This window comes from Acomys minous (assembly GCF_964271855.1).
Source record: "Acomys minous genome assembly, chromosome: 17".
Taxonomy (NCBI): domain Eukaryota; kingdom Metazoa; phylum Chordata; class Mammalia; order Rodentia; family Muridae; genus Acomys; species Acomys minous.
Window position 1 is genome coordinate 22,686,133 of NC_140500.1, and position 17,709 is coordinate 22,703,841.

Below are 17,709 nucleotides of genomic sequence, written 5' to 3' on the forward strand. Positions count from 1 at the left end.
AGACTGAGTTCAATCACCAGGAGTCGGTTGCCTGCAGAGAGACCTGCAGAGAGAGCTCAAACATAGATTAAACTCAATGAAGCTTTTCAAGTAATACCATAGTGGTAGCTTTAGAAAAGGATGGGCTAGATTTAGTAATTTTAAAAGTCCCAAAACCTTTATACTCATGGTTGTTTGATAAAAATGGAAAAGGAAGAAGTGGTTGTTACCAGAAATGCGTTACCAACAGTTTCATTTCCCCTTCTGGATGAAGAAGTACAAACTATGGTGCTGAGCTGAGAGTACAGGAAGAGAAAACATTCTCTTAAGCTGGCCACAGGCAAATGGCCTTATGCTTTCTTATCCATCTCCAGCATGCACTGCCCTAATTCATTTCTGTCTTGACTGCTAACATCCTGCACTCTAGTCACTGCTCCCTTAGCTTCCAGGCTATGCTGGAATGCCTTTTACTGAAGAATTCTGGGACTTCCAAGATGGCAGCAGTCAAGGCTTACCATATCTGAGTGGTAGAAGATCAGAGACTGTGGTTGTGGTAACCTAGCAGTTGACTCCAAAACACTGATAACGATGTTTTCCAGATGAGAGGCGACATCGCTGGAGTTGGAGGCACACAGTTCCAGGGCCCTCTGCAGCTGTTTCTCAGGTGCAGGAGTCCTGCAAGGTCCTGGACTCACAGTGCCCTGTGCTTTCTCCCTATAGGACCTTGGTTCCCACATTCCAGGAGCTCTCCTCTCCAGCAGCCAGACTTCAGGTTCCTCCTACTTCCCCAAGAAAAGCTCTTGGATACTGGGGTTAACATCCCGACACCACCTCATGATTCTACTGGTCAACCTGTGGAGACCAGCTGAACAATAGGAGCATAAAGGGTCCTGGGTCCAAGATGGCAGACCCCAGCCGAATCTGAGTCCTGGGAGCTCAGTGCCTGCTTGGCTAGCAAGTGGCTGTGTGGCTGAATCCATAACATCAATGCATGTTTGCTGTGTCACTGGCTCCATATGGATAATGCCTGCTCATGACCTGCCTGACCTCCCTGACCCACTTGGGACACAGCCACCAGAGAGTTGAGCTATATGTGGGGCCAAACCCCTACTGTCCACCGTCCAAAGGAGGCCTATGGACTGCCCAATTATTGAGCTTAGAGTGCTATCTGACTACTGCTGATCTGCCTGACCCTCCTGGAACACATGGCAGAGAAGTGAACTATCTGGAACCCAACTCCCATTGTCTACCATCCTGAGGAGGCCTCTTGAGGACCTGAGTAACGTTCAGCTTAGAGCCATTTGTGCATACTCCTGAGCTGCCCAATCATCAGGGACCATCAGGCCTTCTAACACCAGAGACAACCAGATGGCTAGAGGTCAGCGAAATAATACACGCAACAAAGCCCAGGGCTATATGACACTACCAGGCACCAGCTATCCTACCCCCACACCTGAAGTGAAAGAAAATAATCTAAAATTTGAGGTTATGAAAACAATAGAGGCCTTAAAGGAGGAAAACAAATCCCTCAAAAAATACAGTAAAATGCAATCAAACCGGTAAAGAAATTTAATAAATCCCCTAAATAAAAATAGGAAAATTCAATGAAATGGGAGAAGGAAATGAAAAAAAGAACTGTTCAAGTCCAAAAAATGGAAATAGAAGCAATAAAGAAAATGGAATCCGAGGCAACTCTGGAGATGGAATACCTAGGCAAGAGAACACAAACTACAGATTCAAGTATCACCAACAGAATACAAGAGATGGAAGAAAGAATCTCTGGTGTAGAAGATATGATTAAAGAAATCAATATATTAGTGAAAGAAAATGTTAAATCTAAAAAAGTTCTGACACAAACCATCTAAGAAATCTGAGACACTATGAAAGGACAAAACATAAGAATAATAAGAACAGAAGAGGATGACTCTGAGCTCTAAGGCCCAGAAATACTTTCAACAGTATCATAGGGAAAAAAACCTTCCCCAACCTAAAGAAAGAGGTGCCTTTAAACACAGAAGAAGCTTACAGAACACCAAATATATTGGACCAGAAAAAAAATCCTCCTGCCACATAATAATCAAAACACTAAATGTACTAAACAAAGAAAGAATATGAATAATTGTAAGTAGAAAAGGCCGAGTAACATATATAAAGGCAAACCTACCAGACTTAAACCTAATTTCTCATCTGGAACTCTAAAAGTGAGAATGGAATGGGCAGATATATTGCAAACACTAAAAGAACACAGATGTCAACCCCAACTACTATACCCAACAAAATTAAAATCACCATAGAGGAAGAAAACACCACATTCCATGACAAAACCAAATTTAAACAATTCCTATTCACAAATCTACCCCTAAGATACTAGAAGGAAAACTACAACCCAAGCTAGCTAACTACACCCAGAAAAACACAGGAAATAAAAAACTACACAACAGCAAAAGCAAAAGAAGGGGTGCATACCCCCACACTCTATCACCACTAATGTTGAAATAATAGGAATTAACAATCACTGGTCATTAATAACTCAGCATCAATGGCCTCAACTCCCAAATAAAAAGACACCAGTTAAAAGAATAAAAAGTAAATTTAAAAAAATTTTTTAAAAGACAGAGGTTAACAGAATGGATGGGAAAACAGGACCCATCATTCTGCTGCATACAAAAACACACCTCAGCAATAAAGACAGACATTACCTGAGAGTAAAAAGCTGGAAAAAGTTTTCCATCCAATCGAACCCAAGAAGCAAGCTGAAGTAGTGATTCTAGTATCTAATAAAACAGACTTTCAGCCAAAATTAATCAAAAGAGATAGGAAGATCACTTAATACTCATCAAAGGGAAAATACACCAAGATGATGTCACAAATCAGAAGATCTATGCCCCAAACACAGGGGCACCCACATTCATTAAAAAAAATTACTAAAGCTTAAATCACACATCAAACCCTCCACATTAATAGTGGAAGACTTCAACAAAACACTCTCACCAACAGACAGATCATAGAGACAGAAACTACACAGATAAATCAGGAAACTAAGAGATATTGTGAATCAAATGGATCTAAAAGATATCTGCAGAACTTTTCACCCAAACACAAAATAATATACTTTCTTCTCAGAACCTTATATAACCTTCTCCAGAATCAACAATATACTCAGTCACAAAGCAATTGTCAACAGATACAAGAACATTGAAATAACCATGTATGTCTTATCAGACCACCGTGGATTAAAGCTGAAACTCAACAACTACAGGAACAACAGCAGAAAGCCTAAACTCATGGAAAGTGAACAACCAACTACACACTCAATGGCCACTGGGTCAGGGATGAAGTAAAGAATGAAACTAAAGATTTTCTAGAACACAATGGAAATCAAGTCAAACCCTTAACCAAACTAACTAAAAGACAGAGGGAAAGTATCCAAATCAAGAAAATGAGAAACAAAAAGGGGGGCATTAAAAAAAAACAGACACTGAAGAAATCCAAAGAATCATTAGGTTTTACTTCAAAATCCTGTTCTCCACAAAATTGAAAAAAAATAGAAATAAAATGGATGGTTTTCTTGATAGATCCACTTATCACCATTAAATGGAGATCATGTAAACAGTATAAATGGGCCTATAACTTGTAAAGAAATAGAAGCAATCATCAAAAGTCTTCTAAGCAAATGAAGCCCCAGATGGTTTTAGTGTAGAATTCCACTAGACTTTCAAATAAGAGCTAATACTAACACTCCTCAAACTATTCCACAAAATAGAAACAGAAGGAACATTACCAAACTGATTCTATAATGTAATAGTCACCCTCATACCTAAGCCACACAGGGACCCAACAAAGAAAGAGAATTTTAGACTAGTTTCACTCATTAATATTCATACAAAAATACTCACCAACTGAATCAAATAACACATCAATTGCATAATCCACCGTGATCAAATAAGCTTCATCCCAGGGATGCTGGGATGATTCAAAATATAAAACTCTGGGTTTGCGCAGCAATGGCATCATGGTGGGAGTTGAGGTTCTGGGAAGCTGCAGAGACCTGAAAAGAGATTGCAACAGTGACTTTAAACTCCTATAGCTCAGCACAGGAGGCATCTGATTAATGATTGACACACCCGCTTAGGACTTACTTAGATCCTGTAGATAATCCTGTGAGCTGGTGTAGCTGAGACTTGGCACCTGAAGCTTTTCCTCTCTTGCTAGTTCTAACAACCTATAGCCTACTGTGTCTGGCCGCAGTGTTGATTTCAATATGCTGCAATGAAACCCAACACACTTGGAGCTCAAGCTCAATGACATTGAAGAGTTTGAGAGCATTCAGAAGGACTTGGAGACCCGAAAGAAACAGAAGGAAGATGTGGAAGCTGTAGGAACCAGTGATGGAGAAGGAACCATTGGGCTCAGTAGTGACACCAAGAGCCGGGAACAAATGCTCAATGATCGAATTGGTTATAAACCCCAGCTCAAGCCTAACAACCGTGCATCTCAGTTTGGAAACTTTGGGTTTTAGAGATGGATTCTCTCGAATGCCAGGCCCCTGGGATGGAATACAATGATGGTAGAAATACACCCAGATTTAGAGAATTAAAGGTGTACAACCTAGCAGAGTACTTTCTGTCTCCTGTGGGGAGAAATAACTTCTGTGCGAAATTATTGCTGTTCAACCTTTCTGATAAGCTGGAAGCCAAATTCTTGCTTGTTCCTGGAAAACTGGACTATGGGAAGCACACCTGATTTTTGTTTTTAAAAACAAATATACTCTTAGAAAAAATGTGAGACATCCTTAAGGCAGTCGCCGTGCTAACCCCCAGCGTTGACAGATAACTGCTACCAGAGTGATGTCACTCTCCTTGTCTTTACCAAAACACCCAAACCTAGAACACGTGTGTTGATCCCTCGGACTTTCACTTAACTCGTTCATTCAGTATTTGGCGGCTACTGACCATGCTTCATGAAATGCAGATTCCCAAATGGCAGTGCTGTCAGTTGTAATCGAGCTCTTGAGAGGCTGAGGTGGAGTCTCATGAGTTGGGAGGCTAGGCTGCGACCCTGTCTCAAAATGTGAAAAAACAACAATAGACGAAGATCCCTGCCCTCATGGAGACTGTCAAGAGTCAAATCCACTAACAGGAAGGCATCAGCAGTGAGGGAAACGAGAGCAACTGAGCAGGAGGCATTCTGTTCCTCACTTGGGAATGTCTAAGAACTCGTACAGTAGGAACGTTGAGAGCCACTCTGGATACTTTCGCACCACGCCCCATTTTTACCATAAAATCCAAGGACAGAACCACCAACTGTGGAAGCCAGGATATCTGGAATCAAGTTTCAGTGAGATTCCTTGGCTCGGTTCTACCCAGGCTTTTGGATAGTTTGTGAGTGCTGTGTACGGGACCGTGGAGATTGAGGGGGATGCGTAGCTCCCTCTTCCTGCTCCAAACTTTTCTACAAAACCTTTATTCCAGTTTTACTAATGACTCCTAAGTCCTGTTATTTTACTGTTAGAATACAACAAAACCCCCAAAACACAGGCTGTAGATAGGAGACTCGTGTTATTGGCACCTAAAAAGGCCTCACAGAGGGCAAAGGCGAGAAAAGCTGCCTGCTTCCATCCTCCACGCAGCTCCCCAGCTGGACTTCCTGCAGATGTCTTCATGTCACGCCTTAGTTTAAGGTTTAATCTGCTCCAGTGTTTTCTCATGACCTCTCTTGAATGCCCCTCCTGGATGAGTTAACCTTTACCCCTACCATTGCTAGAAACAGAAGTCCAGCCCTATTCCCTGTTCAGCTCAGTTATTGCCTCAACAGCTTTATTGGATCTCTTGAATTCTGTTAGCGAAGCTTACCTCTGCATTTCCTCTTTTCTTCTCTAAGTTCTCTCATTCCTGGCTTTCTTCTCTCTGTGCTTTTATCATAATTTCCATTTTCATACTCAGATCTTGAACCATTTAATTGATTTCCTTCATATGATTGTTTGCATTTTCCTGAATTTCTTCTAGTGATTTCTTCATTTCCTCTCTATAGGCTTCTGCCATGACTTCTGTAATGTCCTCAATCTGTTTGGCTGCATCTTCCTATATTTGTTTGGATTTTATTCTTTCCTCCATTATCATCTTCATTACTAAAGAGTTGAGGTCTGCCGCAGACCATCTCAGTTGGGTAAAGGTCCTTGGGGACAGGAGTTCTCGAATCGTCAGTGGGCAAAGATTTGGCTTTGCCTGGTCCCCAATTTGAGATGAATTTCCTTGAGTATCTCTCCGTTTAATTTTATTTGGGCTATTGGCTTGCTGTATAGAGTCTTTATTATGTTGAGGTATGTGACATGTATCCCTGATCTCTCCAAGACATTAAACATGAATGGGTGTTGGAATTTATCACATGCTTTTTCTGCATCTAAGGAGATGATCATGTCGGGTTTTTTTTTCTTTCAGTTTGTTTATATGGTGGATGACATTGATGGACTTCCATATATTAAACCATCCCTGCGTGCCTGGACCGAAGCCTACTTGGCCATGGTGAATGATACCATTGATGTGTTCTTGTATTTGGTTTGTGAGTATTTTATTAGTATTTTTGCATCAATGTTCATAAGAGAAATTGGTCTGAAATTTTCTTTCTGTGTTGAGTCTTTATGAGTTTTATGTCTCAAACTGACTGTGGCCTTATAGAATGAATTTGGTAATGTTCCATCCATTTCTATCTTTTGGAGTAGTTTGAAGAGTATTGGTATTAGCTCTTCTTTGAAGGTCTGGTATAATTCTGTGCTGAAACCATCTGGCTGTGGGCTTTTTAGTGTTGAGAGACTATCAATGATTGCTTATATTTCTGTAGGGGAAATGGGACTATATAGTTTGTTTATCTGTTTTTGACTCAATTTTGGCAAATGGAATTGATCAAGAAGATTGTCCAAGCCAGGCGTGGTGGCACACACCTTTAATCCCAGCATGCAGGAGCCAGAGGCAGTTGGATCATTGTGAGTTTAAGGCCAGCCTGGTCTACAAAGTAAGTCCAGGACAGCCAAGGCTACACAGAGAACCCCTGTCTCAAAAAAACACAAAACAAACCAAAAAAAGAACACAAAAAGAAAAAAGAAGAATTGTCCATTTCCCTTAGATTTTCAAATTTTGTCGCATATATGCCTTTGAAGTAGGATTTTATGATTCTTTGTATTTCTTAAGTGTCAGTTGTTATGCCTCCCTTTTCATTTCTGATTTTGTTGATGTAGATAGTATCTTCCTGCCTTTTAGTTAGTTTGGTTAACGGTCTATCTTGTTGATTTCTTAAAGAATCAGAGCCTGGTTCTGTTGATTCTTTGAATTGTTCTCTTTGTTTCTAATTTACTGATTTCAGTTCTGAGTTTGATTATTTCCAGACATCTACTCTTCTTCAGTGTTTCTGCTTCTTTTTTTCTAGGACTTCCAGTTGTGTCGTTAAGTTGCTTAGGTGAGATGTTTCCAGTTTCTTTATAAAGGCACTGAGTGCTATGAATTTTCCTCTTAGTACTGCTTTCAAAGTGTCCCCCAGATTTAGGTATGTTCTTCCTTCATTGTCATTAAATTTCAGGAAGTTCTCAATTTCTTTCTTTATTTCTTCCCTGACCTAGGTGTCATTAAGTAGAGAGTTATTTAGTTTCTGTGTGTATGTAGGGCTTTTGTTACTTCAGTTGTTGTTGAAGTCCAGCTTTAGACCATGGTGATCTGATAGGATACAAGGTATTATTTCAATCTTCTTGTATCTATTGAGGCTTGCTTTGTGACCTACTATGTGATCAATTTTGGAGAAGGTTCCATGGAGTACTGAGAAGAAGGTATAATCCTTTGTGTTTGGGTGAAAAGTTCTGTAGATATCCGTTAGAACCATTTGATTCATGACCTTGGTTAATGTCACTATTTCTTAGCTTAGTTTCTGTTTTGATGGCCTGTCCTTCAGTGAAAGTGGGGTGTTGAAGTCTCCCACTATTAATGTGTGAGCATCTATGTGTGGTTTAAGCTTTGTAAGTAGTTCTCTTACAAATGTGGGTGCGTCGTATAGGAAGCATAGATGTTCAGAATTGTGATGTCATCTTGATTGACTTTACCTCTGATGAGTATGAAGTGTCCTTCCTCGTCCCTTTTGATGAATTTTGGTTGACAGTCTATTTTATTAGATATTAAAATGGCTACACCAGCTTGCTTCTTGTGACTGTTTGCTTGGAATATTTTTCCAGCCTTTTACCCTGAGATAATGTCTATCCTTGTGTCTGAGATGTGTTTCTTGGATGCAGAAGACTGTTGGATCTTGTTTATGCATCCATTCATTTAGTCTGTATCCTTTTATTGGAGAATTGAGACCATTGATGTTGAAAGATATTAATGACCAGTGACTGCTAAATCTCTTAATTTTGATGTTGGTTACAATAGAGAGTTGTGTGGCTGTTTTCTAGCACTGGTGTGACTATCTCTTTCCTGTGTAGTTTTGGTTGTAGCTTGTCCCTTTGGGGTGGAGTTTTCCTTCTAGTAACTTCTGTAATGCCTGATTTGGAGCTAAGTACTGCTTGAATTTGTTTTTGTCATAGAATAGTTTGTGTCCATTAATGGTTATTGATAATTTTGCTGGGTGTGGAAGTTTAGACTGGCATCTTTGGTGTCTTGGGGTCTTCAGGACCTCTGTCGAGGCCCTTCTGGCTTTAATGGTCTCTGCTGAGAAGCCCAGTGTAGTTCTGATAGGTTTGACATTAAATGTTACTTGGCCCTTTTCCCTTACTGCTTTTAATATTTTTTCTTTGTTCTGTATATTTTGTGTTTTGATTATTATGTAGTGGGAATTTTTTCTTTTCTGGTCTATGCTATTTGGTGTTCTGCAGGCCTCTTGTATGTTTATAAGCATCTCCTTCTTTAAATTGGGGGAACTTTCTTCTATGATTTTGTTAAAATTATTTTCTGGTCCTTGGAGTCTGGCATCTTCTCTTTCCTCAATGCCTATTATCCTCATATTTCATCTTTTCATGGTATCCTTGATTTCTTGGATGCTTTGTGTCAGGAATTTTTCAGATTTAGTGTTTTCTTTAATGGTTTCTTCTAGATCCATGGTTGTATCTTCTAGCCCCAAGATTCACTCCCCCATCTCTTGGATTCTGTTAGAGAAGCCCACCTCTATGTTTCTTGCTTTCCTCTCTAGGCTCTCTCATTCTCGTTTTTCTTCTGTCTGTGTCATTATCATAGTATCCATTTTCATCTTCAGATCTTGAACTGTTTTCCTGTTTTCTTTCATCTGATTGTTTGTGTATTCCTGAGTTTTTTCCATTGCCTCTTTATAGGCCTTCAGATCTTGAATTGTTTTATTGATTTTCTTCATCTGGTTGTTTGTATTTTCCTGAATTTTTTCCAGTACCACTCTATAGGCCTCTTTTATGTCTTCTACCTATTTGGCCTAATCTTCCTGCATTTTATTATGGATTTTATTCATTTCCTCCATTATCATCTTCATTACTAAGTATTTGAGGTCATTTTCTTGTATTTCAATTGTGTTTGAGTTCTCTGGGTTTCTTTCTTTGGGATAGCTGGGATCTAGAGATAGCAAATTGTTTTGGGTTTTGTTCTTTATGTTTTTACACTGGCCTAACATGAACCATTAATTCCACCACTTGAGAGGCAGAGGACGGTTTATCTCTGTGAGTACGAGGCCAATACAATCTACATGGTTAGTTCCAGGCCAACCAATGCTACATAGTAAAAATCTGTCTCCAATTTAATGATTATGTTACCCTACCCCCCCGCCTCGACAAAAAAAAAATTCAAAAACAATTCTCATAATGTTTTAAATAACCTTTTAAAATTGTGTGGCGCCAATTTTGTAGTCATATTAAAGTGTTTGTAACACATAACAACACAACAACAACAACAACAAAAGGAAATTTTGAATTTTCAGGCAAATGGATAGAACTAGAAAAGATCATCCTGAGTGAGGTAACCCAGACCCAGAAAGACACACATTGTATATACTCATTTATACATGGATATTAGCTCAAGATAGATCTCCTCTGGGAAGCTCCACCTAGTGTGTAATCAGGACAGATACAATTCTCTGCGCACAGTACTGAAAGTTGCATGAAAGAGTTGGGGGATGGAATAAAACAAAGAGGTCTGGAGCTCCACAAGGAAAACATCAAGCCCAGCAGATGTGGACAAGGGGGTGGGGTGTGCACAAATTGATAAATCAACCAAGGATGTTGCAAGCAGAGAACCTAGACCCTCTGTTCAGGTATAGCCAAGAGGCCGCTCATTCTACACATTGGTAGAGGGAGGAGAGTAGGGACTGCCTCTGACACAAACTCTGGTGCCCACAATTGGATCACTCCCTGTTGGTGGGGTGGCCTCATAGGCACACAGAAGAAGATAATGCAGGCTATCCTGATAAGACTGGACAGGCTGAAGTCAGACAGTGGGGGAAGAAGAGCCCCACCCCACCCTCAAAAGTCTAGGGGAGAAGAATAGAACAGAGGAGGGAGGAAGGTGGGAAAGGAAAAATAAGAGTGAGGGGATAACCATCAGGATGTAATGTGAATTATTTATAACAAAATTTTAAAATGTTTTTAACAACTGCTTCTTCTTTATTTTGCATACTTTTAATTTCAGAACAAAATAAATCAAACAAAAAATCACAATATACAATACGTATCCCTGTTATTCTGTGGGAGGGGATTTTCCTGCCTTAAGGCACAGGACAGGATAGAAAAGATTCTTCTTGACATGAGCAGAGATCCAGTTGGACCAAAGCATCTAGGGGAGCCACAGAGAAACTATACATAGAGCACAGGATTACTGGGGGTCTTTAATCTACTTCTTCCTTGGGAGAAGCATCATCATTACCCTCAAGTGGGGCATCTCATCAGGTATAGCAGCACTGGGCTCCTCGTCTGTCACCTCATCATCATCAGAGACCAGGCCTAGCTTAATCATGTGGTAGATGTGGTTGGAGTGAGTTGGTGGATCTCAAGTGAGAAGCCGGAGGAGAGAAGAGCAGTTTCAAACAGCAGCACCACCATGTGCTTGACAGCGTTGGCATTGTTGTCCATCTCAGCCTTTTGCCACAAGGTCTCCACATGAGGGTGGTCAGGTTTGATCTCTAGGTGGTTTTTTTTCTTTTGCCATTCTGTAGCCTATTGAACAGTTGTCCCACAATGCCTTGGCTTTCATGATGCTCTGCATGCTCAGCCATAGGTCCTAGTCACAATGCAGCAGAGAGAAGAGACAAACCTATTGGATATTGTCCCTTTTCAACCTTCTTATCCAAGATCTCCTTCATGAGCTTGCAGAGATCCTCAAAATTTCTCTTGCTCTTCTCCATTTTCTTCTTCTCTTTCTCACCCTCTTGTAGCTCCAGGTCCTCCTTAGTCACCAAGACCAGGAACTTTCCATCAGACTCCTTGACCGGCTGCACATAGTAGGCTCAGTCATATTCATCACCTCAAAGCCACATTTCTGCACATGCTCCACAGAGGTAGGGTTGGCCACCCATTCTTTGCTCACCAGAGATATAATAGATAGACTTCTGTGTCTCCTGCATGCAAGACATGTACTCTGACAGGGAAGTCATCTCATCTCCAGACTGAGAAGTGTGACAGCAGAGGAGCACAGAAAGGCAGCAACAGTTAGTGGCATCTTCATGGATTCCAAGCTTTAAATTCTTGGTGAATGCCTCAAAAATTTTTCTTGTAGTTCTCTTTGTCTTCAGTCAACTCAGAGAAGAGCTCAAGGCACTTCTTGACAATGATTTTGAGGATGACTTTCAGGATCTTGCTCTGCTTTTGCATTTCTTGGGAGATGTTCAAGGGCACATCCTCAGAGTCAACCAAACATGGATAAAGTTGAGGTACTCAGGTAACAGCTCATCACATCTGTCCATGATGAACACACAACAGACACACAGTTTCATGTTGTTGTTGTTGTTGTTGTTGTTGTTGTTGTTGTTGTTATCATTACCAAAAAGGTCACAGGGAGCTCACCACGGAATTCCAACTTACCTTCTACAGAGAAGGGCTTGACTGCCAAGAAGTCTTCCCAGACATTGGTAACGCTCTTATAGAATTCAACATATCCCTCCTAAGTGATGCCAACAGGGTTTGTAGTCCAAATAAGTTTCAGCTTATTCAACTCTTCATGATCAATGTATTTCTCTTTAATCTTCTTTGTCTTCCTCTTCTTGTCTTTGCCACTGTCATCCTCCTCATCTGAAGCCACATCCTCAATCTTAAGATTCTCCTCATCATCCTTATCTTCCTCCTCTTTCTCATCTTTCTCTTCCTCTGCCTCATTATCACTCATCTCCTTCTCTAGTTCTTTCTCCAAATAGAGGATGATGGGAGAGCCTATGGACTTGGAGAATAGAGGATGACAGGAGAGCCTAGGAATTGGGAAAATAATAGGTGAAAGGAGAGCCTATGACTGGGAGACTAGAAGGTGATGAGAGAGCTGTGAACTGGGAGATTGGAGGGTGGTGGAGCAGCCTGTGAACTGGGAGACTAAAGGGGGATGGAATAGCCTGTGAACTGGGAGAATAGAGAGTGATGGAACAGCCTGTGACCTGGGAGAACAGCCTTTGAATTAGGAGAATAGAGGGTGATGGAACAGCCTGTGAACTGAGAAACTAGAGGGTGATTTGAGAGCCTATGAACTGGGCATGTCTCTTCGCCACTTCCTTGACTTTCCTCTCTTCTAAGTACTCTCTCTGGTCTTTTTTGTGGTGAAGGAGCACCTTGGTACCCAGATGAATAGACTAACCATGATCTGTATGAACTGTGAAGGAGACAGCAGCAGAAGATGCCCAGGCATACTGCTCATCATCATTGTGCTTTGTGATCACAGCTACTTTTTCTATCAGGAGATAGGCAGGATAGAATCCAACACCAAGCTGTCCGATCATGTAAATGTGCACACCAGCCTGGAGAGCCTCCATGAGGGCTTTTGTGCCAGACTTAGTAATGGTTCCCAAGTTATTTGATGAGGTTATCCTTGGTCATGCCGATGCCTGTGTCCAACAAAGTCAGTGTGAACTCCTGAGGGTTAGGGTTAATGTCAATTTTCAGCACTTTACCTCTGTCCAACTTGGAAGGGTCTGTCAGGCTTTCATACTGAATCTTGTCCAAGGCATGAGAAGCATTAGAGAACAATTCTCAGAGAAAAAAATGTCTTGTTTGATGATGAGGGATGTAATCTGAGCAATTTCTGCCTCTCCATAGTGTACTTCCTCAGGAATCTTGACAGAAAAGCCAACTAGTAATACAAAGCAGGGTGGGTACGGACCACATCCTACTCACACAGCAAGCCTAGGCTGTGATGAGGCAGGGGGAGAAGGGAACTCAAGACCTATAATTTAAAACAAAAAATAGAAAAGCAAGCCTTTAAAAAGGAAGAATGAAAGTTTCTGCCAGGAGACACAGGTTGGTGGGCATTGTACAGTCTGCACTGTGGTCTCTGTGGCAGCCTGAGGGACAAAGACCATTCACACAGCCTTGCTTTGCCTTTGATGAGATGAACAAATAAACCAAAAAAAAGTTGCAACCTTTAACTTACTGAAAGGTAAGTGTGGTTTTCATATAATGTCAAATAATGAATATTTACTAATTTTTATTTTGTAGCAGTTATGTAAGTCCCTGTTTCTAATCATCATTGCATCTACTGTTGTCTATTCATGTTGACTCAAGCAACAGGGAAAAGCTATCCTGACATAGACTCCTTTCGTAAGCTTTTTACACTTTGTACACTTTTAAAACTTTGTAAAACCTAAAGACAGCAAAGTGACCAGGCTCTGCCTAAGGAGCTACAGCAGCCAGGCCCCTCCCCAAGACATCTGTCACAACAGTGTCTCCAACATCTGTAACTGTCACAAACTGTCTACAGCACCACAATAGGACCTCACACAGATTATGCTAATTTTAGGTTTAAAAAAAAAGTCTAAACAAAAGGCCAACAATCGTTGAGCAGGGAAATCCACCAATCCCTGAGCTTCAAACAGAAACACAATACCTGAGCAGGAATATACACCAATTCTTGAGCTTCCCAGAGAAAACAACCAATACCTGAGCACAAAAACTCACCAATCCCTGGACACGAAAATTCACTCACCCCTGAGTTCCCCCAGCTCAGGACATGACATCCCACCAATCCTCACTTTGAAATTTTCTGCCCTGGAAAGCTCCAAACCCTAAGATTTCCTAAATAAAGACCTTGTCTGCTCAGTTACCAGCTTTCCATACCCAGGAACAGGGGCAATCACTCCTGGCTTTGTCCTTCCACATCCTGGGCCCTCCCAATAAATCTTTTTTATAAGACTTACTGCCTGGTGTGACTCTTTTGTCAGAAGAAGCCAAAAAGCTATGAAAAGAAGAAGGGAAGAGGTGAAAACGGGGCCGTGCTGAAGCCACTGAGCTCCTCAGCTCAGCTGGAGATACCCTCACTTGGGAGCTGGAACATCAAAGAAAGAGAAGGGACTGTGAATCCTGAGCTCCTGGGTTCAGCTGGATACCCACCATGGAAGCCATAATACCCTTGCTGAGGCCTCCTCTCAACGCTGGGTGGTGTCTGAGCTCCTGTGTCTCAGGACACCCTTCCACCCTTCCTTGTAAACCCTCAAGTCCATGAAGCCTCAGAGCTGTGTGGTCTCTGGGCTCCATAGTCCCAGGATAGCCTTCCATCCACACAGGAAGGCCAAACTCTGCATTAGCAAGCTGAGCTTTATTTTCTCATTCTATATTTATGTAAGTCTAAGCTATAATCCAGGACTGTTCTTAATCATCAATTAACCAAAACACACAAAACAGAAATCCCTGCTGTTAGTGGCTAGGGCTGGTGCTTTTTTTTTTTAAATAGGTAGAGAGATTAAATACAAAGATAATTTGTAGGATATTTGACACTAACACAAATAATTAGACACACAAATCACAAACAAAAAGGAATTATACATTAATGGCAAGATTCACAGCTGGCACCACAATCAACAGTGAAAAGTTGAAATCACTCCTTGAACAGCAGGAAGAAAGATCAATCTATAACCACTCCTGCTCACCGTGGTCCTGGAGACCTGGGTGGAAAAAGTGAACAAGGAAAAGTGTTTAAAACCTTTCCCATTAGAATGCGCTGCATTATGCATGGCTTGGGTTTAGATACCATGCCTGCGGAGATGAGCGACTGAAGAGAGGACAGACACTGAAGGAAGAACGAAGAAAAGATACAATAAAGCTTTGATCACATGGGTTGGGCTCTCTGATGGAGAAGCCACAGCACCTCAGAAGCTCAGCATGTTTATTACATTCAGATGAACAAAAAAGCAAGTTTAACTTCTCTCAGTAGGAGCAGCCTGTGTAGGGAGCAGTCCTCAGGCAGTGAACGCCAGCGGGAGAAAACACAGTAGACATTTTCTGTCCGTACTATCCACATGTGCACATACAGAATGGAAGTGTGAGTGTCTCTCTTTAATGATAATATGATCATCTATAAAGAAAAACTCTAAAAACTCTACATATTATACACTCAGCTCACATACATATGCATTGGACATAATAAACAGTTTGGTACAGTGGCAGGATAAATGGTTATCGCAGAGAAGTCTGTTGCAGTTCGATAAAAATAGAAAAACTTCGTGTCTAAGGGTGGTACAGCATGTAAGGGAAATTTTTGATGCATTGTCACCAGGAAACAAAACCGGTACAACCATTACATGAAACAGTACAGAAACTCTTGGAACATTGGGTGTAAAATTACACATGATGTAGAGGTCTCACTTTGAGGTACATACACCGAAACATAGAATACCCTCAACTAAAGACATTCACATTTATGTTCTTGGCAATATCACTCATAAAGGTGAAAACTTGCAAACTACCTCATGTCAGCGGATGAATGGATAGATGTAATACCTATCTGTGTGTATTAGATACACTGAAGTATTAATCCATCATAAAAATGAACATCTTCTAATTTGCAACAGTTGATGGATGTAGAAGGTGTTTGCTTATGGGAAACAACTCAAAGAAGGATTGGTACTGTATGATCTCACTTATAAGTGATGTCTGAAAAGGTGAATCTCAGGAATCAGAGTGAAGAATCCATGGCTATAAGGGCTGGGTGCTGGGATGTTGACATGTTGCTGAAAGGGGACAAATTATCAGATAAAATATAAGGATCCAAAGTTCATTAGAATGACAATAGTTAACTCCATCCTGTGTACCTGAATTTTCATGAAAAGATCTTAAATATTCTTAACACACACACCACATACAAAATGTCAACCATGTTAAATAATGAAATGTGATATTTACGTGCTTTGCAATATATATATATATATGTATATATATATATTCATACACTATAACTTACATATATAGAATTTTATTTCTCAGTTTCATTTCAATAAAGCTAGAGGCAGATTAAAAAAGAGAAAAAACAGATAGAAAGAACATGCTATACAATTGTGTGAGTCAATGAAACCTAGGGGTGTTGGGCAACAAAGCCCTGTGTATGCACAAAAGGGTCCCCATGTAATCTCTGGTGCATAGAAAATTCTAAACAAAAGGTCATTTCATGAAGGGATATGTAGGCGAAAGTACAATTATACATTTGGGCCAGTGTTTTCATATGTATAACCATTTGTTGGCTATGTAAATTCTGTGGGCATCTCTTATACATAAAGAACTTCCCTTCCCATATGTCTGTGTGGTGCTGGGTAACAATTTAACCCCAAGTCCTTAGGAATATGCGATTCATAAGTATATTTTCTTCGATTGACAAACTGATCTCTGTGGATTACTGCAAGGGATATCGTTCCAGCCCCATCTTCCAGATGGATGATTTAATGTAGCACATTGCTCGTTCTCATTGCTAGGCTCACCTTTGTGCCAGAATCTGAAAGAGAGGAAAGAACATCAGGGTGTTTCCAACAATGATGCTTGAAAAGAGTAAGCAAGAGTCAGCAAGCCTGAGGATGAGACTGGAATTTGTGGAAATCAGATTCAAGTGTGTACAAATCAAACGTTCTACATCACCCATATCTGACATTTCTGTAGATACCAGGGCCCACCACCCTCAATGGTCTCCTAGCTTGTTGTTTAACTTGTCTCCTGGCACGCATCCCAGGCACGTCTATTTCTTTATCCCTAAGTCTTGGTGCCAGGGCACAATCAGCCCAGGCTGCTTTTTATGTGCTGAAAGGCTCTTCTTTCATTCCTGTGTATTAATATTGTTTTCTTCTGTTTTACAACACAACTATTTCAGAGACTGGAGAACTAGCTGAAATCTCTGGATAATCTACCTATTTCTATCATCAAGAACAAATTATTTAAAACCATGGATTCCTGGTTTTCTTCTCTGAAAATTGAGAATGATAACCTCACTATACATATCAGGATGTATATGTATCCTGACAACACATATCAGGATAGAATATGGGAACATATTAAAATATCATACTTTTTAAATAATTACATAAATATGAGACTCAATATCAGATTGAGGCCTTTTGATGGGTGAGAATAATCAGTTACCATCATGACATGAATTTACTTTATAAAGATATAAACGATGACTGGAGAGGTGGCTCAGACATTAAGAGTCTTGCTGCATTTCCAGAAAGCAGGAGGGTTCTAATCCCAGTGCCCATATTGCCAAGGTCATACCTCCTATTACCCCAGCTCTGGGGGGATCCAACACCCACTTATGAGCTCCATAAACCCTATATACACATGGCCAACAC

At 40.7% G+C, this 17,709-nt stretch overlaps 2 protein-coding genes and 2 pseudogenes across 6 annotated transcripts in view; 1 reads left to right on the forward strand and 3 right to left on the reverse strand.

Moving 5' to 3' along the window:
• The window catches only part of LOC311588392 (C-type lectin domain family 4 member A-like), an 83,216-nt gene that overhangs the window by 46,797 nt on the left and 18,710 nt on the right, over nt 1-17,709 (reverse strand). The window contains exon 6 of one of the 3 annotated variants that reach the window (XM_084765968.1): nt 16,575-16,862. The exons of the other annotated variants lie outside the window; for them this stretch is intronic. Within the exon in view, the coding sequence (XP_084622094.1) occupies nt 16,721-16,862 (142 nt within the window). The 3' untranslated portion in view covers nt 16,575-16,720. Of the gene's footprint in view, nt 1-16,574; nt 16,863-17,709 lie in introns of those variants that run through there. 3 annotated transcript variants of the gene reach the window in all.
• On the forward strand, nt 4,256-5,023 carry LOC311588741 (anaphase-promoting complex subunit CDC26-like; the record flags this gene model as incomplete). Its single annotated transcript, XM_084766681.1, has 1 exon — nt 4,256-5,023. A coding segment is annotated over one exon (243 nt), but the record flags the coding sequence as incomplete, so codon positions are not given.
• On the reverse strand, nt 10,553-14,260 carry LOC311588743 (heat shock protein HSP 90-beta-like; annotated as a pseudogene). The gene is made up of 2 exons: nt 14,206-14,260; nt 10,553-13,134 (listed from the first exon to the last, which is right to left on the reverse strand). The product of its transcript is annotated as a heat shock protein HSP 90-beta-like (transcript).
• LOC311588742 (heat shock protein HSP 90-beta-like) lies at nt 10,795-12,365 on the reverse strand (annotated as a pseudogene). Its single transcript has one exon. The product of its transcript is annotated as a heat shock protein HSP 90-beta-like (transcript).